This window comes from Xiphias gladius, chromosome 21, assembly GCF_016859285.1.
Source record: "Xiphias gladius isolate SHS-SW01 ecotype Sanya breed wild chromosome 21, ASM1685928v1, whole genome shotgun sequence".
Lineage (NCBI taxonomy): Eukaryota > Metazoa > Chordata > Actinopteri > Istiophoriformes > Xiphiidae > Xiphias > Xiphias gladius.
The window spans coordinates 9,131,679-9,156,489 of record NC_053420.1 but is presented as its reverse complement, the minus strand read 5'-3'; the positions used below and the strand labels follow the sequence as shown (position 1 = coordinate 9,156,489).

The following is a 24,811-nucleotide window of genomic DNA, read 5'->3' as shown; positions in this document are numbered from 1 at the left end:
CAAAAATCCGTTCTTGCAGCTTTGAATTTGCAAATCCTTTGCAGTCTACTACCCACAGGTATCAACAGGCACCCTGAGGATGCTCTGCCAGACCTTTACTGCAGCCATTACTTTGTATTTTTAGTGTCATTTTCTTGCTGCTTTGTCTTAAAATTGGGGGACTATGTTGAGAAAAAAAAATGAATACAGGTCCTACAATGTTCAACAAATAGAGATGAAAACAACCTCAAACACTGTTAAAGCTGAAATGTGAGACTTGGACCTCCATAGTTCTTGTTTCAATTCAAATCTAGAGGGCTTGGCTGTAACTGAATGCGAGACTATAGACACATTAAGCACCGTGTTTTGTTAAGCTAGAAGCCAGTCAGCTTGATAACAGTATTTGTAAGTGATTTCTGCTCTCGTGACATTTCCTGCAGTGTATTTTCTATTTGTCTGCGGGGTAATATGTTCAGTATGTCCTCATGAAATTACTCCGCGACTTTGTACGTTAGATGCATGCACTCCCTGCAGATGGTCTTCCGTCTCAGCCATAACCATAAATAAAGGAGAAAGCATGAGCAGCGATATGTAAAGTTGACTGCCTATAAATCTGTCCAATCAAGGAAGATGCTATGTGACTGCTGCCTTACAAGGTCTTTTCCTTCTGGAAGAATAGGATGTCGTTTCTGACTCAGTGAGTTACTGTCCCCCGGAGACCTTCCTGGTGGGTTTAAGTGAGCTGCGTGACTCACAGGGCAACAGGTCGATCAGAACAGTCAGGTAAACAATTGAATAGGCAACATTCAAGTCAACATTTCAATAGTTGATTGGTAAGAGGTTTTCATGTACTGCACAATGCTATAGTATATTGCAGATATTTTTAACCCGGAATATACAAATCCTTTTGTGTGCATTTATACGGTATGTGTACATTATGTATGAGTATGTGCATAGTGGTATTTTATTGGTCCTTTTTCCCCCATTTTGTTCTCAATGGTTGACTTAAATTCGACACTTCACTTATATAGCACTTGTTTTTGAAAGGTGCTATATAAATACATTTTATTATTGTTGCTTGCAATGTGATGTTATATGTAAGAATACTGATACTTCTACTGCTACTAAGAGCGTTGTTGGCATTTCTCTGGTGATCTTGTGCCCTGTGACATTTAACCACTGTGCAGGTACCGGCTTCCTGTCTTTCACACTTTATTTAGAGCACATCACACATGTGACCTTTTATTCCTCATTGTGTTTCATCATTCAGTACAAAAAAAAAAGAAAACCAACAAAAAAAAACATGGACGTTAGCGTTTCCCGCATGGCTCGGATATCTCCCTACAAAAGAGGAGGATCAGGAAAGGTGAAACTGATGGGGAGACTGTAGTCAATGCAAGGAGGGAAGTAAACGCCAGCAGAGAGTGATGCTGCTTGGTCTGCCTTCCTCCCTCTCTCCAAGCCCTCTAGGCTCTTCACCATCATAGGAAGAGACAATGATCAACTCAAGAATCCTATTTATAGCCCGCGACTGACCAACACTAGCCCTCTGTCTCTGCTCTGTGGACATCCGCCTCGGCTAGTTGTGTAGTATATGTGTACATGTGACTATGCTCATGAGAGAGAGGGAGACGAGAGGAAGAGAGGACTGGAGTGACAGAGACTCAATGGATTTAATCCAGAGGAAGAGGAGCGGATAAGAGGCAGGGACGCGGCTGTGGGCTGTAGTCCATCAATCGGTGTACGGAGGAGTGGTGATTGCTCATTGGAGTCTCATGGAGGAATTCAGCTCAATCTCTTTTTGCATTTGACCTGACTTGAAGCCAGGACTCCTCCCATGGTGATGTTCTCGTTTTGGCAGCGTTCTCCACAGATGCTCTGCCAAGCTGTCAGGTGAGGAGGAAGATCTGGAAGAGGTGAGACGACTTCACACTGAGAATGTGTTTGCCTAGCAGCTAGCTGTCAGTGGTTTTAGTGTATTTGGTTTTGTGGGTTTAAATCCACTGTGGCTGATGTCCATGCCTTGATGCATTTTTGTTGTGTGCTATTCCAGCAAAAATAGCCTCATGTAGCCTCATTTTGCAGTTTCCAAGTGCATGTATCTGTTTTAACTTTACTGCGGAGCCGAAATGATCAGTCTATTAATTGAGTAGCTGACCCATAGAAAATTACTTGACAGCCATTTCGTTAACTGTTTAATTGTTTAATTTTTTTATAGCAAAAAATGACAAAAATTTACAGGTTCAAGCTGCTCTAATGGGAATATTGGTTGGTTTTCTTGGTCTATTCTTATATTAAATCACATATTTGGGCTTTAGACTCATGGTCAGACAAAACAAAACGTTTTCATATGTCCGCCTGGGTTTTGAGAAACAGTGATGGGTACTTTTTTACTTTTTTTCTGACATTTTATGGACCAAATGATTAACCAATTAATCGGGAAAATAATCTACAGACTCATCTGCATTCAAAATAAGTTGTTAGTTGCAGCCCATCTGATTTATTAATTTGAATATTACATTATTTGGTCAACAGTGACCCAAATTAAATTTGAATTAAACTAAATTAAACTACTTTTTTTTTTCCTCCAGTGTTCAGGAATGTCAGTAATCAAGTGACCAATCCCTCTAAAATTAATGTTTTAGCAATAAAGCACTTGTTCTTTCTAGAGTCCTTCCCAAGCCTGTATGAGGAATTAAAAGCAAGCTGTTCTCACACAACTAGCCAAAAATGTTTGGAATATTTCATATAATGTAATTAGAGTGATTTAGGATCTAAAAATATGACCTTCATTCATTCAATAAACACGATTAGGTACATTTCAGGGGAAAATGTAATAATTGTGTTAAAGGGCAGAAGGAGTTTGGCCGGATTTTATGAGTCGGAGGACCCTCTCTGTCTGATTCAGCAAGCAGCAGTTTGACTGAGTTTAATGTGCTCTCTGCTCACTCCCGCTCTGCAGCACGCACTGTGGCCATAATGAGAGGTGAAGAGATGCAGTTTCATAAATTAGTCAGTAGGGGTCACATATAGGCAAAGATGAGATACGAGTGAGGCTGCGACACACCCTGATTTCTCCCTCGCTGTCTTGAGGTGTGCACCACTTGCTGCAGGCCGCGCCGATGCCAAAACGTGACTAGGTTTATTAACTGAAGCAGAATGTGCAAGCATCGGAGTGTGAAGTGCACGGCTAATAAGCTGTGAGAGCACGGTGGAGGATGAAGGACTTCGCTATCAGTTCATTTCACCCGGGCTGTTTGTACCTGCATGTGAACCCACTGATTCCGTATCTTGGCACCTTTTTAATTAAGCTGCGATTATGTTCAGTCCCATGCAAGGGATCTAATAATGTAGATAGCCCTTTTTATCTCTCAAGGTCAGACGGTGTATGCCTACAGTGTCTCTCTGTGTGTATGCAGATTAATTACACATTTCTGAGTATTTCTGTGTCCAGCCAGTCCAAATCTTTGACTGTAATCCTCATTTATCTCCTGCCTGTGACTCAACACAGAGGATGTAGGGCTGTAATTTCCCAACTGCCTCGGTCTATAATCTCTCCTCATGAACTTCAGTCATCCTGCAGAGAGCTTTAACTTCAAGAGAAGGCAGTTTGCTCACTTGTATCCAGTATGTGCCGTTTCATTGCTCTTGGCACACGCTGAAGTTGGTCACGATCCACCACGTGTCCTTGACCTGCATATAATTCTGCCTTGTACGTTGATTTGTGTGAGTCATTTTCAAATATTTCATCACAAAGGGGGGTTGTCTCGGATGAAGTTTGTAATCCCCAACCTCAGAGATTACGTGAGAAAAAGTGTATGTGAGCCCATGCTGTCCCCATGTCATCGCTCCTGTCGCTGAGCTGACACCTCTGAGTAGGCTTCCTTTGGCCCAGATTTCCCACTGAGGGTTGTGCTGAGGGAGCCTGTGCCCCGTAGGCAGCCGACTACAAGCATGCAGTGACAATTCAAATCAGTCCAGTTCACTGGCTCTGGCTGTGACTCAGGACATCGAGCACCAGGCGGAAAAGATGCATACGCAACCTGCCAAGCTGGGCTTTGACAGATAAAGAGAGAGAGAGACAAGAAAATCGGGGAGTGTGAGGCAGTTTATGAGTATTTCACCAGCTATATGGCCCAGTTTTAGCTCAGCACTTTTGTTCAAAGAGACGTTGGCTGGAACGGTGCCAGGTCCATTTGCAAGTCAGAGAGAGCTCCTGCCGGCTAAGTAGTCTGATCCACAGGCACCAACTGCAGCAGAGGATCTGTCTCTGGTATTATGCAAGCCGGAGGGGAGCAGTCCCACTTTGATCCAGACATCGGACAGAGGCAGGGATGCGTTGGTCCTCAATGCTGTTGGAGCTGGAGGCTGCTGTTTGCTGTCCCCTCTGGGTGTTTTGCATGCTGGACAGTAGAATAGCACAGGGCTCGAAGCAGCCACTCTGCAGAGTCAGATCACAGGAGGGATGGACTGAAGAACACATGAAGATAATGCTCATCACTCAGCTTGGCACTCATCACTAAGTGGCCTCAGCTTCCCTTGCACTTGTTACCACCTCACTAAGTTTTTTTTTTTTTTCTCTTCTCTTCAGCCTTCCTCTAGGTAAGTTTGAGTTCCTGTGACTACTCTGGAAAAATAATGTTTATGTAGGAGTCTGTCATTCCAAAATTTGACAGTAGTGAGAGGCAAGCCAGCTGCATTTTTTGTTTTTTAACTGAACTTTATTTTAAATCATTTTATTGAACTTAAGTTTCCTTTCTCCCCAGTGACCTTGTTTTCCCAAACAACTCAGATAAACATCCATACCACCACAAGTCCATCACGCTGTAGTATTTGTTGAGCATGTGAGAAGCTGGCAGACGCAGTCCAGTACAAAAACAGTGTGTCTTGTGGGTGACTAAGGCATTTCTATCATGTGAATGACTGCAGGCTGAAAGAAAAGGCCTAAAGGGAACAGGACACAGTCAGGCTGCTGAAATAATTCCTGCAAAGACTTTGTGGTCCCACGCTGGACTTTTATTGTCCTGCCTGGGAAGAGGAGTCATGTGCCCACTAATTGTCTGGGATGTGCTGCTGACTCATACCAATGTGTGCTACAGGCTACCACTGCATCAGGCTCACACACACACACACACACACACACACACACACACACACACACACACACACACTACTCATTGACATTTAGACCGAGATACAGTAGTCTGGGATCATTCATGCACTGGTGTTTGATGTCCTCATCAAGGACTGAATGAACACGAGTTGTTTTTTCAGTGCCCGAAGCACTGAAATATTTAGTTTCAGTGATGTTTGTTTTTAAAAAATGTTTGGATAAACCCATTGTATAATCGCACAGTCTGTGTTTATCAAACTAATGCGTGCAACAGGGGTAGGTACCATTTGACATGCTTCAATGCAAATGCAAATATGATACCTGAGTTTCAGTACCGATACAAAACAAATGCTTTTTTTTGATAACTACCTTTAAGGGATTTAGACCAATTTTTCTGCAAATTTTTTAAATCTTTTTTTCCCCAATTTAAAGTTGCACTTAGTTATTTTTAGATCAACCAGCTCGACAGAACATTTTAGTGTCTCTCATCTCCTTGTTTTAGTTTTATAGCCCACATCTTTTATTGTTTTGGTTCACTCTTACTGCTCTGACTCAGTTTTTTTTCCAGCAGCAGGCAGCATTTTTTTTAAGCTATTAAAGCTGTGATAAACTGTTTACTACCTGCCCTACATAGTGACTATCTGGTGAACACAGTGGAGCATTTAGCAGATAAGGAGCCAAATGCTTCCCTCAGGAGTTGGTGGAGACCAAAAACCGAGCTGAAATGAGAGAGACATAGCAGACAATCGTTCATGGCTAGAAAAATGACTCCAAATCCATGCTGATGTTGCTGGATGTATGAATGCCCCCAAGAAGCCAAGAAAAATCCATTACTTCAGCTTTAATAAAGGAAGACAAATGCTTTCAAATGTTTAATGTTGTCCTAATACATGCAGCCATGGAAAGACTTTGTAACGAAAAATACAGTCTGAAATCAGCAAAATTATGATTAAAATCAGAGACTGTTTGATCAAAGACAAAGAGTCTGCAGCCCTGGTGTGGTGGCTTTATAAGGTTGTACTTAGGCACATCGGTGGATTGTGCTAAATTCTAACACCAACATTGTCACATAGTTGCAATGACGATGGACACATGCCTATGTTTCAGAAGTAATGTTTACTATGTTCACATTGGAATGTCATTACTTTTACAGGTATTTGGTTATAAACCCAAGTACTGCATAACGCATAAGTTTTGACCCGATGATGGCACGAGGTGAAGAGTCAAGGGATCACCAAATATCAGCAGGATTGAATCATGCATGTCTGCCAATCCATCTAATAGATGCCGAGATATTCCAACGGACATTTCACAGGATTAATAATTAAAGAAGGGTAGGAATCGTACCAGGCGTTCATTTACTCGGTGCTTTGCTCCTGACACGTTCTGGTTAGTACCAAAAAATACTGAAGCTCCATATCCAACCCTAACTTGCGATAATGCACACAACACTAAATAAGGAGTCAATGTATGGCGCTGGGAATACCACAAATGATGGGTGGTGTTCCCAGTAAAATGGATCTATTGTGTGTGTGGAACTTTCTGCACTTTTGAACTTAACTAATTTGATTGTCAGTCTGGATTATGGTATAACAATGCTGAAATAGCGTCCTGTGGCCAGACAACTATTATGGTGGTGAATAATGCTTCGGAGGATCATAATTTTGTCTCTTCCCAACAGCCTGCACCGTGTCCAAGACACTTTCAGAGCTGCTGCATTTGTGCAGCAGATTCGTTGTTGCTTCATTTTCATCAATGCAGTGAAAGCATCGTGGTGACATGGAGCTACTGCACAGTAAACCCATAGCTGTTCTCAAATTGCACATATCAAAAACAATTACGCTGATTTATATTATTATATAAACATAAGAAAGGATGTTTCAAATACTGGAGAGCATCATGTTCAAAGGCTGACTTTTGTTTCTCCATAAATGCCACGTCTCAGCGTGTCCTTAATCCAACTGTCCGTGTGCGTGTGTGGTTTGTCTGGTTTTGGAAACTCTAGTCCGTAGACACGCTCCACTAGCAGACATGTTCCGCCTTGGCTAACCCAAAATGACATGTGCCTGCCTCGGAAATTCTGATACATATTTTATGTATTCCATATAAAGCGGTAGTACACTAGCGAGTGTCGAGAATGAAAAATTTGTACACTAGCGACGTGAGGTGAGGATGAGTCTTCCCACGTTGTGCGAGGGTGCAGATCCGACTCTGACTTTGATGCAGAGTCTCTGATGGTTGCCAGAGGCAAGGATGTTAAACGTGAACGGTTTTGGGTGAGAATGTCAGGGGTGATTTATACTCTATGTTTTGTTTCTGGTCCAGTTGTCCAATTTAGATATTAAATTAGGTTTGGTGTAAGGTTTTGAGTCTGCTTTTGCTCAGAGTGTAGTCAGATAAAAATGCAGAGTAATCATTTGACTTAAACTCAGAAACCTAATGAAGTGCATCTACAGTCTTAAGTCTTCAGGTTACACTCTGTCACTGTGAACATCTTGTCAGTTGTTTAGTGACATGTTGTGGCCCCCGTGTCTCCCTAGAGACCTGACATTTCAGTGCAGCTTGCCCCCCGGTGTACAGAACCCGAGCTGAACCAGATACTGATGGAAGAACACAGGAGGCTGTTGGTGGGAAAAAAAAAGTATAGAAGAACTAGGAGACAGTGGCTGTATTTGAATCCTGTAAATACAGTTGCTTCTGATTGACAATAGGTTGCGTCAGAGATTTAGGAACTTTATAGATCTCACTCTGCAGATGGTGTGAACTTTAGTTCCGCCTCTGGCGGTCATAGTGGAGGTCCTCTGCTGTCGGTCCCGTGGCTGAAACAACTGACTTTGTTTTAAGTTAAACAATCCCACCAGTTTCCAGGAGATGAACACACAGTCTGAAACCCAGGTGTGGACAATAGCGCCTAGATGACAGACTACATGAAAGCTTGACCTTGAAAATATAAATCTGACAATAGCACAACTATTTCATTTTGCTGTGTTTGATGTGAAACGTTTAGTCGCCAACAGAAAAAGTCCATTTTGTTTGCTACTGAAGTCTTGTTTTTGTAGTTTAGGACATGATACCAACCACTTACAATATTTTACTCACTTTAGTGGCTGTTTTACCATGTTCCACGTTCCTAGGCCACTTAGTCTGAAATCTGTCTTGGTTTTGACTCATGTTCTATCGTATTAAATCCAACTTTTTTTTTTTTTTTTTTTGTGAAAACCCAATGTGCTCAGTCCAAGTGCAGGAGGCAGGGAAAATGCTGATTGAGGGTTTCTTTGAAGATTAAAATCATGGCAGGTGATTCTTATCCAAAGTTAAATGTCAGCCTGGTCCATTATCGACCTGATGTTTTATTCCTATTCATAAACTATGACACGTTGCATTCTAGCAGACAGAATAAAAGCAAGTATAGGTGGATTATGCTAAGTTTATATTTATAAGGTTGACCCTTAAAGATCAGGGTTAATCAGGAATTTAAGTTTGGTTACGGTAAAGGAACGAAAACAACTCGTTTATGGCCTGCCATTTCAGTTAGTTACGTTTTTATAAAGGGAGAATGTTTTTATTTAACTCACTTCATACACAGTGGCAGTTCAAATGGACAAAAGATGAATTATAGGCAGCAGTTTTTCGGTTTGTTTTTTGTCTAGATTTAAACATGGTCAGATTTGGACAATGCTGAGGACGATAGATCGTCGGGGAGGCTGTTCCAAGTTATTGCACCTGAAGAGAGGCTGATTTAACATGACTCCACGAGGATACATGTGCTTCCTAAAAGGGCTGCTCAGCCTGTAGTCTGCTGTGGATAATACTGACAGATGGAAAGGGTCAGTATTTCAGTTGGTCAGGGTGGGTTCTGCAGCGCTAAAGACCGAGCTCAGTGGTGCCACTGTGAGCCATATGTATGCAGGTTTTCACTCCAATCATTTAAGCTGTTTTCGCTAATTAGTTCCTCCCCTTCTGGCTAAAGGTGTGTGTCTGTAAATATTACCACCAACTGCACGTGTCTGCAACACTGTTGCAGATCTCTTCAAATACTGCAGGACCCTAATATACAATATTATTTTCCTTTTTTGTACGGGGGGGCAGCCCTGTTTTTATTTTTTTTATTTTTTTTATTTTTTTTATTCACCCACCTCACTGCTGGCTCTGGAGACAAGCTGACAGTGGTTTCAGCTTGCAGGAATAAGAAGAGCAGATGCTCAGTCGGTTATATAAATTGTGACTTTGACTGTGGCAACTGAAGGAAGGGCTTCTGTCATTCTGGCTCTGATACCGTACGAAACGTTGGTGTGTCTGTTTTTGTGGGTTTGCACAGAGCTGTGTAGTTTGTGAGGACATTTAGGTTCTCGAGTACCTCCCAGTTTTATACTTTTAAAAAGATACTCCAAAAAAAAACAAACCCTGTTTCATGATGCTACTTAAAAATTTTAAAAAAAGGTGCCGACTTAAGTCCTTTTTTATGATCAATACGCCTGCAGCACTTTTTAACTTTGTCAAGCCTTTGCTTACACAACCTGTGAATTTACAGTAAATATGATTCACCTAAATATTTGCCTTAACGATTACGTCAGAGTTGAGTTATTTGACCTTCTCCCCTATGCCATTGTTCATAATTATGATAAAGCTCTGGACAAAGATCGGGAAGCTATACACATTTTTGCCGTCTTTTCTTTTAAGCCTCCAGGGTGAAAGTGAAAAAGCGTGTTTTATTTTCTTATGGATGAACTGAATCACTTGTACTGTTTTGCTGCAGTTTAGAGGGTTTTCAAGTGTATTTCCAATGCACTTTTCTTCTCCTACATGTTCTAATAACCCAGTTCGCAGTCCACATAAATACTGATGGTCCTCCACAGACAACTGCCCACACTTTGACTCATCATAGCGATGCAGTATGCCGTCTCAAATGCCTTCCTTTTTCCTACACAAGCTTCACATCACTTCAGAGAACTATGTCAGTTGCATAACAGCAGCATGACTGCAGTGGCAGGTTGTTTCAGTGTAAATATGGGATTTTACAACACAACATCCTGCACTGCTTCTGGTCCTTTCTCTGGTCCTTCTGCGGCAATGTCTACTTTTGTTTAAGGTCAAAAGAAATAATTAATGTCAGAGCAGCAGCGTTACCTGGGATGTTATATGCGAAAAGGCCTCATTGACCCCGTTTGGCTGTAAACCTGCCGACACTGCAAGTTTTAAATGGTTCAGTTTAATTGAACTGCGAACTGACATTAATGAGACAGAGAGGTTTGCCTTTTGATAAGATTTTTGAAAAATAAGCAATCTGTCACTTCTAGGTTTATGTTTCTTTAAGAAGAAAATCAGGTCACTGCACGATTGAAATGTTTTGATGCATGAGCTTGCACCAAACTGACAAAAGTTCCCAAAAAACAATGACATTGAACGGCTTTAAAAAACCATGTACAGTTCCCTATTTATCGATTTGATGTTGCCACTAAAAAGGATGTCGTGATGACACTTCAAGCTGCAGAAAGCACGTTGTATGTGCCTCAAACCTGTAGTCCACTGTGTGCATGTTTATATAGGCTGTGGTTGTCAGACCTGGTCCCCAGGCTGCAGCTGGTTCATTAAATATTGGAATGAAAACCACCAGGTCCAAGTCCAAAGGGTGGAAAATCACTTCTGAAGTGGTGAATCGACACCGAACTGAAAAACAAGATAAAATTACCGTGGTATTGTTCCCTTCTGGTTCGGAGCTTTAAAGGATGTTGCACCCCATCAGGGCCACATGTTTGTACGTCATTTAGCTAATCCAGTATTATTATAATCAATTTTTAAGACAAAGAAAATCTTAACTATCAAAGTTTTACTCCTCATCCGGCTAACTCAGTTCTTCCATTAGTGGAGGGCTGATTTTGCTAATCTCTATCAAATTATCCTGGATTACAGAGCTCTTTTTTTGAGAAAGGGGAAAGGGAGAGAGTGGAGAGCTTGCAGCGTGGCTACATGTTTTGCAGAGATTGTACCTTTTTTAGTGCGGCTCCAAAGGACTGAAATCAAAGCATCTTTTATGATAAATGTATCATAAGTACGGTGTTGCAGTTGTTAGCACTGTTGCCTCACAGCAAGACGATTTCTGGGTTCAAACCCTGAAATCACATTCAGGGTTTCAACCTGTTTTATTTATCCAGAGGTGGATCCTGATGCATCTTAGCTTGTCATCAATTCAGGAAATGACACCTAAAGGCAACGCAGTCACCAAGAAATTCGGTTTATATATTGCCGAATTGTTTTCCCCATTATGTTGTGGTGACAATCATAAGGTGTTTTTTGAATGAATGAATGAATGAATGAATGAATGAATGAAGTGCTATATTAATTAACGGCAGCGGACTTGCTGGGGCGGATGGCGAGCTGGGAGTTTTCATGCTAACTCCCCGTCTGTGGTTAGGTTTAGGCAACAAAAGCACTGTGGTTAAAGTTTGGGTAAGATTGTTGTTTTTCTTCTGTATCACACCAGACCACAAACTTTCCCCAACCTCAACCAAACAGAATCATAAAAAAGGTAAACAATGCTGTGGTCGCTACAAGTGGATATTTTGGCGAGAAAGAAATACGTTAAAAAACAACATTTCCTCATTATGTTTATAGAAAAATGAAATATGGTCAAAGTTATGCATTTAATAAGTATGTTAATTATAAAAGTAATGATGGCAGAATTCTGTTTAGCTGCTTCAGTTTCAGGGTCTTGGGATTGTTCATGTTGACTTGCTGTCACTCTGTCAAGACTTACTGGGACACTCGTATATATTGGAGACATCGTTGATGTTATTTGTAAAACCTTTGCTTTTCCTACTACGACGGGTCTAAACGTCTGCTGTACAAAAAGACCCACTGAGTCCGGCTAACTCAGGCACACACATAAGAAGACCAGGCCAAAGGTGTTTCACGTGTAGATATGAATTACATGCTGTGCACGTATCAAAGCACTTCAGCCCTGATCCATAACCTGATCCAATATGGACCCGACCCTCTAGGATAATATCACTTAGGCTGAATTATTTCTAACCTACAGCGTTTTCCAACAGTGCCAGCGGGACACAGGTGCCTCAAGCTGAAGCATGATTCGGGGTGTCTCCTGTCGCAGCATTACTGACCACGGTTAATCACTCAAAGTGACTTATAAGGGATAAGCCCATGTAATGGGCCGACAGATTAACTCACCCCTCTAAATGCCCACCCTAATCCCGGGTCCACATAAGTACAGTAGGCTTTAATGAAAATACACAATATGTCGGTATTTGATGGTTTTATGGTAATCTCTCACCAGCTGTTGTTTAGCACACAAATGTATGAAGGGGCGTAATTGTAGGTGATGACAGGACAGATAAACATTTTTTATTCAAAGAATGCACATGCCTTCATGAACAAAGACACACACACACACACACACACACACACACACACGCTACAGAGGAGTGCTGCTGCACAGTGCTGAAATTTTATTATGATGTCTGATGGATTGAGCAGAGACTGCTTGACTATTATCGATGTCAGAGAGACAATGCGATTAAATTTAATTCTATACCAGGAAACGCACCCTTAAAAACATGTTGCTGTCCGAATTTAATCTGCTGAGATGTTTCAGCCTTCGATTATCTTATTTAAAAAAACATCTCTCACTGTTTGTGTCTCAGGAAATCACAAGGATGAAGCTCTTGTGTGTGACACAGTGATTCATTTTAATTTGGCCATAATGTAGTCTGCTGCCACACTGGCAGGAGAATAAAAACATTACAGTAATAAGATTTAAAAAAAAAACAACAACAAAAAAAAAACTTCGAGATGGTGATACACATTACCGCTTTTATTAAAAAAAATGTTGTTTTTAAATATCTACAAAGTCATTTTGAAGAAAATGTTTAAATGATGGTTGTAGATTTCTTTATTTAAAATTGTTTTCCTATAGGGACAAATACATAGCATGGACCAAGGCCACAAAAAGTACCACAGCATTTTTTTAGCCTAATCTAGTTAACAATATTCGCGCTTAGAAGACTCTTTATACAGCGAATGATGATTAGTAAAACTAGTTTCGTTTTTATTTATTGTACACCGCATATATGTTCTGTTTATTCACATATACACATGCGCCTAAAACTGTAATGTGTCCAGATTGTCAACAGAATTTTGTGCCTTCCTGGCTACAAATTGAGCTGCTCGCTGAGTTTGCCGTGATGCCTTCTTTTAAAATTTTTTTGCTGTATTTCCTTTTAATCAAACTGCTCCAGTCGATTTCACCGCTAGCAGAGTAAGCCTGAAACAATTGAAAAAGACTAAAAAAAGACTAACGCGCTAACATGCTGATGTTGAGCAGGTTGGGTGTTTGCCATCTTCACTGTAATTGTTTTGTGTTTAGCTAACATTTGCTAATTAGCTCTGAACCCACAGTGCAGCTGAGGCTGGTGGGAATTGTCAGGGGATCAACAAAGTCATTAGGATTCATCCTCTGGGGAGCATGGATGTCTGGTGGATTGTCATTCAGTTTTCTACAAACGGTTGCAGAGATATTTCCGTCTGGACCAAAGTGGACTGACGGACGGGCCACCGCCGTCATAGAGCCAAGCTGCTAGTATGCTAAAATGATCATTTTCATGTTTTAAAGAGCAACCAAATAACCAGATTAATCTAATGCTATTCTAGCTCCAGTTTGTTCATTTGCAGCGTTGTCCGCAAACCCTCATGGTAACTAACTGGATCAAATGAAGTAACAAATTTCACGCATTCTGTGATAAAACGACAGATGGATCGAAGCGAACTGAGTCAGATATATGCCAAAGAAACAGTAGCTTTGAGTACCCAACCGTTCTATCATCAGAGTATCCCAAATATGTGAAAAATAGCGATGCTGGGGGGGACTGAAACACACAGTGTAGCTTTTAGCTGTCGCAAACAATGGCAACACAAAGTCTGGACTGGTGTCACCTAACAGTAAGTGTGCCTTCAGCCAAATGTAAGAGGAACAGTGCTTCTTCTGTCCACTCGCATGTTAATCTGTACATCTGTGTGTGGGTGTGTGTGTGTGCGTTAGTGCATGTGTGCGTGTATCTTTGATACAGTGTAAGGCGACCTAAGTTAATATTTGCCTTCAACAGAAGTCCTCTCCAACAAAGCTAGGACTCAGGAGGAAGCAGTGAAAATCAGGAATCTGGGACTTGGTGCTATATATAAAAAATAGATCAGGCCTCTTGTAAAACTAGATAGTACAACAGACGTGAAAAAACTGAATCATGTAGATGACGGACTCGTTCAACTCTATTATCTTGTGGTTCTCAACTAGACTGGGGAGAAACTGGAGCACAAAGAGCCTGTCAGTACTATAGCAGGGCCTAAAACCGAGCTTTGGAAAATATCAGCAGGTGAAATGAAACTTTTACCGTTTTTCATAAGGTGACACCTCACAAGATGACATTTGGCACAAAACAAAACAATCACAGAGGGTATCCTCGAATTATTGACTTGATGGTGATTCTTCCCAGATTTAGACAGTCATGTTTTTTTGTTTTTAATTCCAAAATGGTTTTATAAACCTTATGAATTTAACTCCTCTGACGTCTTCTGAGTGCACTATAAGACCGTTTGGCTGTGCAGTTTAGAGGCTTCACCAGAGCAAAGCGATCCTGCACTGACATGCCACTGGTCTGTGCGGGTATCTTTGGTCGGGCCTTCTGGCTGATTACAGGGTTGGAGGGCTGCGGCAGTTATAGCTCCTCGTACTGCTGACTGGATGCTTCGATGAAGGCATGGTGAAAGGCTGGCATGTTTGAGAAGGAGCTCAAAGCCACATTCAAACTGTCACAGAAACATGAGCCCCAGGGGAAAAAACAAAGCATGATGTCACCAGAGAGAGACTGAAACGTGAGTCACTAATAAGTCTGCTCATATTAGGTGAATTGCGTGTTTCTGTGTGTGTGTGTGTGAGAGTGAACTTGGGGGGAAAAAAAAGCAAAAATAGGAGAGCGCGGCGCTGCAGGAGTTTCGAAGACTTCCTCGTCGGCTTGTTGTCGTCCAGCATCGATTTGCCCCGACTCACTTCAAAGCAGCACGTGGTTCTGAGTAGTATTATTGTAAAACTGCATCCTACTGTTAAGCGTAGCTCATCTCTGTGGGGGGATACTGCTGTCTCCTTATCTCCTTACCGTGCTGAAGATTGACCAATGTCGGACATTTCTTCACTCCGGTAAGACAAAAAAACATCGTAACTCATTTTCACCCTGTCGGTACCTATTTACAGAAACATGCGGTTTTAAGTTTTATCTGAGCTTGTCACTAAAGTAAGTAGGGCGAGTCAATGATTACCGTGCATCGACTTTCAGTGAAATCGTATCATGACATGATGATTGTCCTGCTGCTTTTTATACTAGAGATATAGATAAAGGTAATGAGACCAAATTAAAAACAAACAAAATGCATTAATTGTTAACTTACATGAACTGTCATGTGTTTATTTACATGTATGTACCTGTGAGTGTGAGTGTGTGTGTGTGTGTGTGTGTGTGTGTGTGTATGAGCATGTGTTTCAGGTTGTTTAAGGTAAGCGGCCTTTCAAACCTAAGTTCTCTTCATAGATGAGGCACGGGGAGGATAGATGTTTAGGGACAACAAAGGACACAAAATTTAATTGTTGTAAATTTCAGTTCCACTAACCACATACACTTTTAAAAACTTTTACTAAAACTACTACTAAAAGTGAATAGTCTTCAGCCTTTTCCAGAAGGCTTTACAACTTTCTATACTTGGGTTTCGATGAGAGAGAAAAAAACACTGTGAGGAAAAAGGAAATGGGGGAAAAAACTACAGGAAAAACAACAGAGGAGTGATTCTACTCTCAGGAAAAACAGACACAATATAGGTGTCATGTGAACAGAGAAGGCAGGAGAGGCAAAAATATTATTGTTTTATCAAGGGCTTACATTGATTTTTGCAATCAAAAAATATGTAACTGTCGGCTTAAGTAACGTTGTTTTTGTTTGGCTTGTTTTTTTTCGTCATTCAGAGATACTCTAAAAATAATTAGTATAAACTGATCTGAAATGAGAAGAATGAGAACCATTCAAGGCGTTTCATGGTTTATTGAACTGATTTTCTATTTGTGCATAAAAGAAGATAATAAAGAAAAAAAATGGCCACCTAAATTACTCAGAATGATGTCTTCAAATGTCCAAACAGCAAGTAAATGGGTAAGGAGCGAAGAAAGTTTTAAAATGATATTTCTGAGATTCCTATTACAAAATACTTTCAGGGTAAAAGTGGGTTTGTTCAAGCGCTACACATTTTTCAGTTTCATGTTGTAGCGTGGTTTCAATTGGTGGTAAACTGGTTTTCCCCTAATCCCAAAGCATAGCCCTAGGCTACCTTTGTAAACACGAGGAAATACTTCAGGTCATGGTCAGCTTGTAGTATTTTGTTTATTAGCTATCTGTATAGGATGGAATGACAGGAGGGAGTTGGGGGAGTTGTGGGAGTTGTGGGACTCTTGAAGCCCCCACGATTTATGTCTTTGGAGGAGAGGTGCCGCCTGCCGGGCCGTGGCGGTGACAGCCGGTGCTGGCATGGCCTGAAAGGAGCCATTCTCTTGCTGCACGTGCCAAGTGGTGTCAGTCTGCCACTGGCTTTCACAGCGTGTTTCACACTGGAGGTTGCGGCTAAAGGACGAGGAATACATTAGGCAAGGCTGTTGAAACATATGCCGTGTTTTTAGATGCTGCTGATGCTTTGATTGATTTTGTGCAGTGCTGTTTGATTTCTAATCTTACTTTAAACACAACAAGATTAAATTTCCCCTGCTCTTGAGACACAGTTTTGTTTCTTTTAATCCTTATGAAACCCGTGAAAAGGTTTTTTTGATTGCTTATTTTTCTTCTCCTTATTGCCTTAGATCAGCTGCTTTACTGCCTCACTCAAGTGCAACTAAAAGTCACTTAAAAAAACATTTGACGGTAAAGTTTCACTCACTTTCTTGATCTCAATGTGTCTACCAGTTGAGGAATTTGAAATGGGGACTAGTCTTGTTCTCAGACTTTAAGGCTACTTTGATGTTGTAATTGATACAAAATGGTATAATAGTCCTTCCCCCTCAAACCATCTTCTCCTCTTTCTTCTTTCCCACTCGCTCATGCTCACATTCAGTCAGTAGGTCATGTGGTTGGAAAACCTACTCTCTGTGAGGCAGACACCCTGGGGTGCACAGCTGTTTTACAGTATTTGTACAATATAAATCTTAAATGAAAGCTTGTTATCCATCATGCAGTACAAAACATGGCTAGATGTCAACAGCCTCCCAGTAACAAATGCTTTATATATAGACCTGCGTACCACAATTTCCATTTAACCTCCACACACATTTGCATTTTTGACTTATAGATGAATTTTCAAAAGCTGTTCTGATAATGTTTTTTTTTTTTTCTTTTAAATAATCCTTTTGTGTTCTTTATGCCAGATGGGTTAATTAGATTTTTTTGAATAGGCAACTGGAAGGTCAATTTATATTTAACAGATAACTGTAACCAATAATGAACACGTGTTGGCTATTTCAGTGTTTTGACTTGAAGGACATTTTTAGAAATGTCCCCTTTTTCGCTTTCTTGCCAAAAGTTAAATGAGAAGACTGATGCCACTCTCGTGTCTGTACACTAAATATGAAGCTAGCAGCCGGCAAGCCGGTTAGCGTAGCTTCATACAAACCAGTGGAGACTACCAGAAGTTACTGGTTGCGACCAGAAATAGTCCAGTATATAACTTCTTGAGTAGCAGTTTGAAAGCTTCTAAAGAACTTAAGTTGTTTGCTGGGAATGTTTCAGTAAGTGTACATGTGTCATTCTGTCTGTCCTACAAATAACCAATCAGTGACCATGATTCATGTTTCTAACTCTTCCTAACACCCATTAACACCTCATATCCTTAACGCTATCGTTTTGTAGTCAGTGGGGTATATGGAAACTTATGCAATATTGTTTTACTAACATGAACCCCCTTTAAAAGATATTTAAATGACTTTTTTTTTGCGATCTCTACTATAACTTTTTTGGTAACCATTTATTTTCCAGTCCTTTTGTTTATCTAAATTGTTTTGCTTGATTGGTTTATCATGATCTTGGCCATTTGGTTGTCACTTGCCCACCATATATACTGTATTGTACCCTGCCATTTGTCATCTTAGCCATTTGCGTCAGTCTAGTGTGCAAAAATATTTACTGCTTCTTCTGTTCCTAACACTTGTGCCTGTTTCTGATGATTTTCTTTCAGCAAAACCAAAACCTTGAAAAAGAAAGATGCCTCTGTCAATAACTTTGCAGAAATGTGTCACATCTGCACATAGAAAACCTATTGTGAATCTTTACTAACAGTGTAGCTGTAGTCTGCTAAATTTACTGTTATATTGTTACTGTTATTGTTATTGTTACTTTTCTTTGAAGTGTAACCTGCTATCATAGTTATACTTAATATTTGGAGCATGAGAAATGTGTACTTTAAATATATATTCTTCCTGCTCTCTTTTCCAGATCTCGGTCCAGTGCACTCACCAACCATGAGCGGTGGAGTGAATATCAAAGTCATATCTCAAAGCCAGAATGACGCAGCTGTCAGCTCTAGTCTTCCTTTACCTCGAAGCATGATGCCACTCTCCAAGATGGATCCCAAACAGCAATACAGCGGCCTCGCCAATCCTACAGTGCACTATCGGCATGCTGGCAAAAAACGGTCTTCCTATTCTTCATCTTCGGTATCCTCAGGTCCCGCACAGCTGCTGAGAGGCGCAGCTTTAAAGAGCCACCTGCTGCAGCAAAAGAGCAGCATGTATTCTCATAGAAGCCCAGCAGCTACAGAGCGAACTGATGGAACGTGCTCGGCATACAGCAGCCCTCAGGTAACAAAGAGGGAAGTCCCACGCTCTAAAGATACCCTGGACCTTCGCACCAGCACGCTGACCCAGAAAGCTTTGCGCGACCTCCAGTTGAGACGAAATGCCAACAAGAACTGGACCTTTGGGAAATATCGTCTGAGGGGTGTGGACAATGGAGATGAGGACAATGCCCTGTGCCGGCTCTCAGCTAATGTCCAGCACGGCCAGGGAAGAGGACGTCACCTTCTTACTAAAGGTGCAAATGGGAATGAGATATCAGGGGTGTCTCCAGGTGGAATGGGGAACTTCCAGAAAGAGATGGGAAACGTTTCCGACCAGGGGCTGGGAGCTTCTGAGGGAGAGGTGTCCAGTGATAAATCAAAGTCTTCTTATCAGACATTCAGCATGCCACGCAGAGGGAGTGAGCCGGGGACAGTCAACATGGCTGCTGTTGCTCCCTTCAGGTTCAGGTGAGGGCAGTGTTTCACCTTTTAAGATGGAAACAGAAGCTCTAGTGCACATAGATGCGGTTTATTTTTAGAACACATTGGATATGATGCAGCCTCAGGTCATCTCTTGATTTCTCTTTTCAGTCACCATCTGTTTATTTTCCACTTTTAGTAGCACTTGATCAACATGTAGTCTGCCTTTTTTTGTTTCTTTGTCCATTAAAATGTTTGTGTTCGTATCTTATCCTGTAGGTTTCAGGTCCAAGAGGACACAGATGCCTCCCTAGATGATCTAAGTGACTGCTCCTCCGACTCCATGGAGGTCTGCTGTGATGATCTGGGTGAGTCTGAATTTTGTACCACTCCATTTTTCATCTTGGGACTACAGACACACCTGTTGCTGTAAACCAGTGGTTCCCAACCAACTCTCAAGGAGTTACAAGATGATTGATGTAGGAAAGAAAAAAATCATGTTTCTAGACGTTCATAGTTGAGACTTTTCTGTAGTCTTTGCCCATTTCTTGTGAAATACTGAGAATTGTTCTTTTTCAGGCTAGTGAAGTGATTCAAACGAAATGAAATCATTCAAATAAAAGTCTGAGAAGAAAAATCACTCCTTGGTTGAAGGTCTCATGGGTCGGGGCCCCTAGTGGTTAAAGGCCCTGAAGCCTTATTTTCTCAGACAACTTGTTTCTATGAGTGATGGCATCCTACATGAACACTAAAGATTTCAGTAATAAAAATGTTTTTTAACTGATGTTGCTCAGTTAGTTATAGACAAGTTTTCAGCTGGTTTTCAGTAGCCAACCATGAACTGCAATGTCCTCGGTGGGCATCCGGGCTGGGACATTTATTGTTTGTCGATCTTCATCCCTCTCACCCCTTGTGTTGAGGTGTTCACAGCTCAGACATATGCAACCTGTGATGAAGGGTCACACACATACGTGGCTTCATTTTCAGGGGTCACTAGCCAGAAACGTTGAGAACGACGGCTGTAAAACTAGCACGAGCAGTAACTCATGCTAGTTTAGGGGGGATATCTGAAGGTGATCGCCCGGGATCTTAAAATTAAAGGGCAGGCTGGCCATAAAGTTTAATCACTTTGTGTACGTACAATTGAATTGACCCTTTCAAGTCATTTAAAGGTATTTGTCCTCCTTCTGTAGTGTAATTAGGCCAGAACAACTTACTCAAATCTTGGAAAAAAAAAACCCTTTTCACACAGTTCACAGAGTTCAGCCAGTTGGACATGCAGAATACTGCTTTTCCATTTGTATTATATTGCATCCTGTAACACCCAGGCTGCAATATGGCTGGATGTTGACACTGGACTGTGTTCAGCGTGGCAGTTGTTCTCACCAGAGTGGCTGCCAGCTCACAATGATAGCTTCACACTGTATATACCACCTGTTATGTGCATCAGGATTTCCTGAACTACTTCACTGCGTTCTTTATGTGCATGTGGGAAAACACAGATATCTTGGCACCGAGCGCATGTCTCTCAAATCACACAGCACTGCTAACACAGGTCTGCTTCTTAAATGTTTTTGTGTCTCTGGTGTGCCATCGTGATTTAGATTTACGTCATTTATGTCAGTGTAAAACATTAACAGTTGAAAGTTGTTTTTGTTCTGATGCCTGCAACAATCCTGTGCCTCAGACATCTTGTTGCTTAGAGACTGTAATACAAACATGACATGTACACACAAACACACACACTGTATTTGTCTGGTCAGTATTTCATCATTTTAAGGAACTTTGAATATCTAAGGGTAGGTAATTCACCATTAGCAGATACAACCGCAGCATCTAAATCAATTAAGTCCAATTAGAGAGAGATAATATATTTAAAGATCTACTGTAAATAAGTGATAATGATTTAAGTAAGTAAGCAGACACTAACGACTCAGTGGTAATAGCTGTGGCCACACAACCGAATTAATATTTAAACAGCTTTGTTGTGTTGAGTTCACATCAAGCGGTTGGTAGATATTTTTAGCATTATTTGAAGTTTAAACTCGCTCACTGTTGGAGGAACAACAAGTTTGTGTTGATGAGATATTTCAGATGGTCACCACTAGAGCTACTAGCATACAAGGAGTATATTAAAAACAACTTTAAAAATTTCCGGTGTGACCAGAAATGAGGAACTTAATTGACATTATACTCAACTGCTTGATATTCTTTCACAATGAATCTCTCGGCAGCTCTAAAATGCTACCTCTTAGAAATGAGCCTTTTTCTGAGTTCTGAATTAGCAGCATTGTGTTCAAAACCTAGATTTCCAGGTTTAATTACTTAACACCATATTTGGTGTTTCATTTTGGCTAACATGTCTGAAGTATTTATTGTTCCTAAACACCCAACGTGTGCTGAATTTAGAAAATCCCCTCATATAATTGCACTGGGCTATTATAAAACCCTCTGACTGGATTCTTAATTGTCTTAATGACTTTGAGGGGCGAGAGCCTCCAGCCAGCCTCCTCGGAGAGAGACGAGACCAGAGACTGAGTGGTCCTCGGCTGAGGGTGGACAGATGCAGGGCTGAGAGATTGAGTGGTTTGATGGGAGGATCAGCTTTCGCCTCCTGTCTGGGAGTTCCTCTCGTTCCCGCTGGATGGACCTGAGGGGCGCTTATATTTTGTTTTTGACCATAGAGCAGAGTGATGTATCTTTGTAAGCCAAAATCCTGCTTCAAAAAGAAGTTAGCTGGAAAATGAAATATGGTTGTTGTTTTTTTTTTTTTTTTAATGGCAGTTCCATTCAGTAGAAACATCTGCAGAAACAACAGCTCAGTTAGGATCTCTGGTGAGTTATCCTACTTTAAACTGACTCAAGTTGCGCAAATAGGGAAATCTTTGCTCTAGGATTAGTAGAAGACAGCAAATTAATCATCCTGGGAAGCGTTTAAACTCAGAGAAGATGGTTTTACCTTTGCTGTAGTTTCCTGCAGCTTGAGTTCATCAAGAACAGACTATTGCTCGGCACATGAAGGGAATTTGCGTGAAAAAACCCTCATAAGTCTTCATCCCTCAAGCTGCTCACATTCCAGCCCGCACAATGATCCCATTAGATCTGGATTCAGAGGCTTTTGTATAGCATAAAATACCACATGTCTTGAACAGTATGCACAGACACAATCTTTACATGTGCCTTTAACACCACACTTTGCCCTTCTGTACATGTGGCTATGTGCACATTTACATGGTTCTTCACTGCGGTTTACTGCTTTGAGCACATGTGGAAGTCTCACTGATGTTCTTGAATCCACTGCATCATAGCAGCTGAGCAGCCCCAAAATGATCACATGTGCTGTCCGAGGAAAATGCAGAACAGACAGCTGTGTAACTGTCATGTCATACCATGCACACACGAAAACACACACACACACAGGTCTTTCGTCTTTAGTTGTGAGGACACTCATTGACATACTGCATTTCCTAGCCCCTTACCAAGTCTTGACCCTCAAACAGCCCTTTGAAGTTATGATGTCCGGCCAAAATGTCCTCACAGCCACGGTCTCAAATTAAAATTTGTCCACACAAACATAGAAAGACATGTGTACACACACACATGCAATTACTCAGTTGACCGGTGGGAGAGGGAGAATCGGACCCAGATGTGAAAGAAAAAAAAATGAAAGATGCAGCTCCACCCTTGTCTCTCCTGAGAACTGGTGGTGACTGAACGTTTCTATATTTACAGAAGGAACACAACATTTTTGAAAGATTTCAGTATTTAGAGTAAAAGACACATTTCAGCATCATGGGGGCAGTTTCTGATGAAGCTCAGCACAACTGGCAAAAGAATTGGGCAGGTTAGCGTTTTGAGCTAAATACTAACATCTGCAAGCTAACATGCCAATGCTAAAGTGCTGATCTTTAGCAGGTATGCTCAGCATCTTAGTTTGAGGTGTTAGCATGCTAACATTTGCTAATGTACAAAGTACAGTTCAGTCTGATTGAAATCGGTTCTGCAGGTATTTGTTCATAAAACCAAAGTACGTTAGAAAAAAAAAAAAAAAAAAAAATGATTACCCTATGGCACCAAATGAAAAGTCATGGGATCACAAAAGTTTTTCAATTCATCTCAAGGGGACATGAATGTCTGTACCGCGGTTAATGGCATTCCAGCCAATTGTTGTCGAGACATTTTACTAATTGACCTGCTGGTGGCACAAGAGGAAGAGTCAGGGGATCACAAAAAACACCAGCCTTCATCCTCTCCTGAATGTCTGTACAATATTTCAATCCATCCAGTAGATATATTAAACATTTCAGTCTGGACTAAAGGGGGGTTGATCAATCGACTGACAGACAGACCAACGTTCCCATCACTAGAGCCCCTAAAATCTAGATGATATAATATGAACTTTCCTCCTGGTAAGAGGTGTTCTTTTTGTTTTGTGTATGACGCAAACTTAATGCATAGATGTCCTTATAAAAACATCGAAGGCTTGCAGAAAATTTGGCGTGTCGGAATTTGTTACCCTATGACTTATTAAGAAATTCCCACTCCCCAAAACAAATACGCTATTCACCACATCATGGGAGTAAGGTCCGTGATCTGGAGTCAGCAGGGGAACCACAGACCTCGTGATCAGGACGAACAAGACATGACATTGTTACCAGAAACTAATTGGCAGATCAAACAGCCTCACTGGTCCATGAGCCACCCCAGGTGCCTTGAAACCCAGATAAAAAAGGCAGTGGAGTGTGTTGCAAACCCATTGTGCGAGTTAGTGGTACCTTCTGGGCATTGTGGCTAACAGGTCAATCGTATCCACTGGATTTGCATCATCTAGCATGCTCTTATTCAGTCATGCTGTTTGGTGAAAAAGAGCAACTCAGTCATACAATTAAGAAGAATAGGGGAAAAAAATATATGAAAAAACACTGGAGTGGGTATATTTAAAAAAAAAAAAAAAAAAAAAAAAAATCCTTTTATTGAATACACGAACACGTGGGCTGTATCACAGTAGTTTATGGGAAAAGGTCAATGTTTCGGCAGGCACTGTGTTTGTGCAGAGCAGCGACGTCTGGTTCAGATGACATGCAGCCGACGAGCGGGGGTGGTTTCCATGGAGCAGCGCTGCATGCAATCGCTGCAGAGCCTCCTCAATCCTCCTGAGAGACGGCTGGCTGCGTGGAATATCTTAAAAAGATGATTACACACATGTCAGCAAAAGACCCTGCACAAAACAGTGTGACTGGATTCTCAGTTCAACACAGTCACACGTGTGTCTCTGTGTGTATGTACATGTGTCTTACACTGACTTGAAGATATTTCCGAAGTGTGGTTTTGGGTGTGTTACTTGCTTACACTGGCACATTTTGTCGCTCGCTCAATCTGCTGGAGTGAGGTCACACATTTGGCCCATACTTTCTGGATCTTAAGCCAAGTTTT

At 41.2% G+C, this 24,811-nt stretch overlaps 1 protein-coding gene across 4 annotated transcripts in view; it reads left to right on the top strand.

The window, feature by feature from the left end:
* nav1b (neuron navigator 1b) overlaps window positions 1-24,811 on the top strand; it is an 89,401-nt gene that overhangs the window by 15,548 nt on the left and 49,042 nt on the right. For all 4 annotated transcript variants that reach the window (XM_040115697.1, XM_040115696.1, XM_040115695.1 and 1 more), the window contains exons 2-3: window positions 18,616-19,426; window positions 19,658-19,746. In XM_040115697.1, the coding sequence (XP_039971631.1) occupies window positions 18,642-19,426; window positions 19,658-19,746 (874 nt within the window). In that variant the 5' untranslated portion in view covers window positions 18,616-18,641. The remainder of the gene's footprint in view (window positions 1-18,615; window positions 19,427-19,657; window positions 19,747-24,811) is intronic.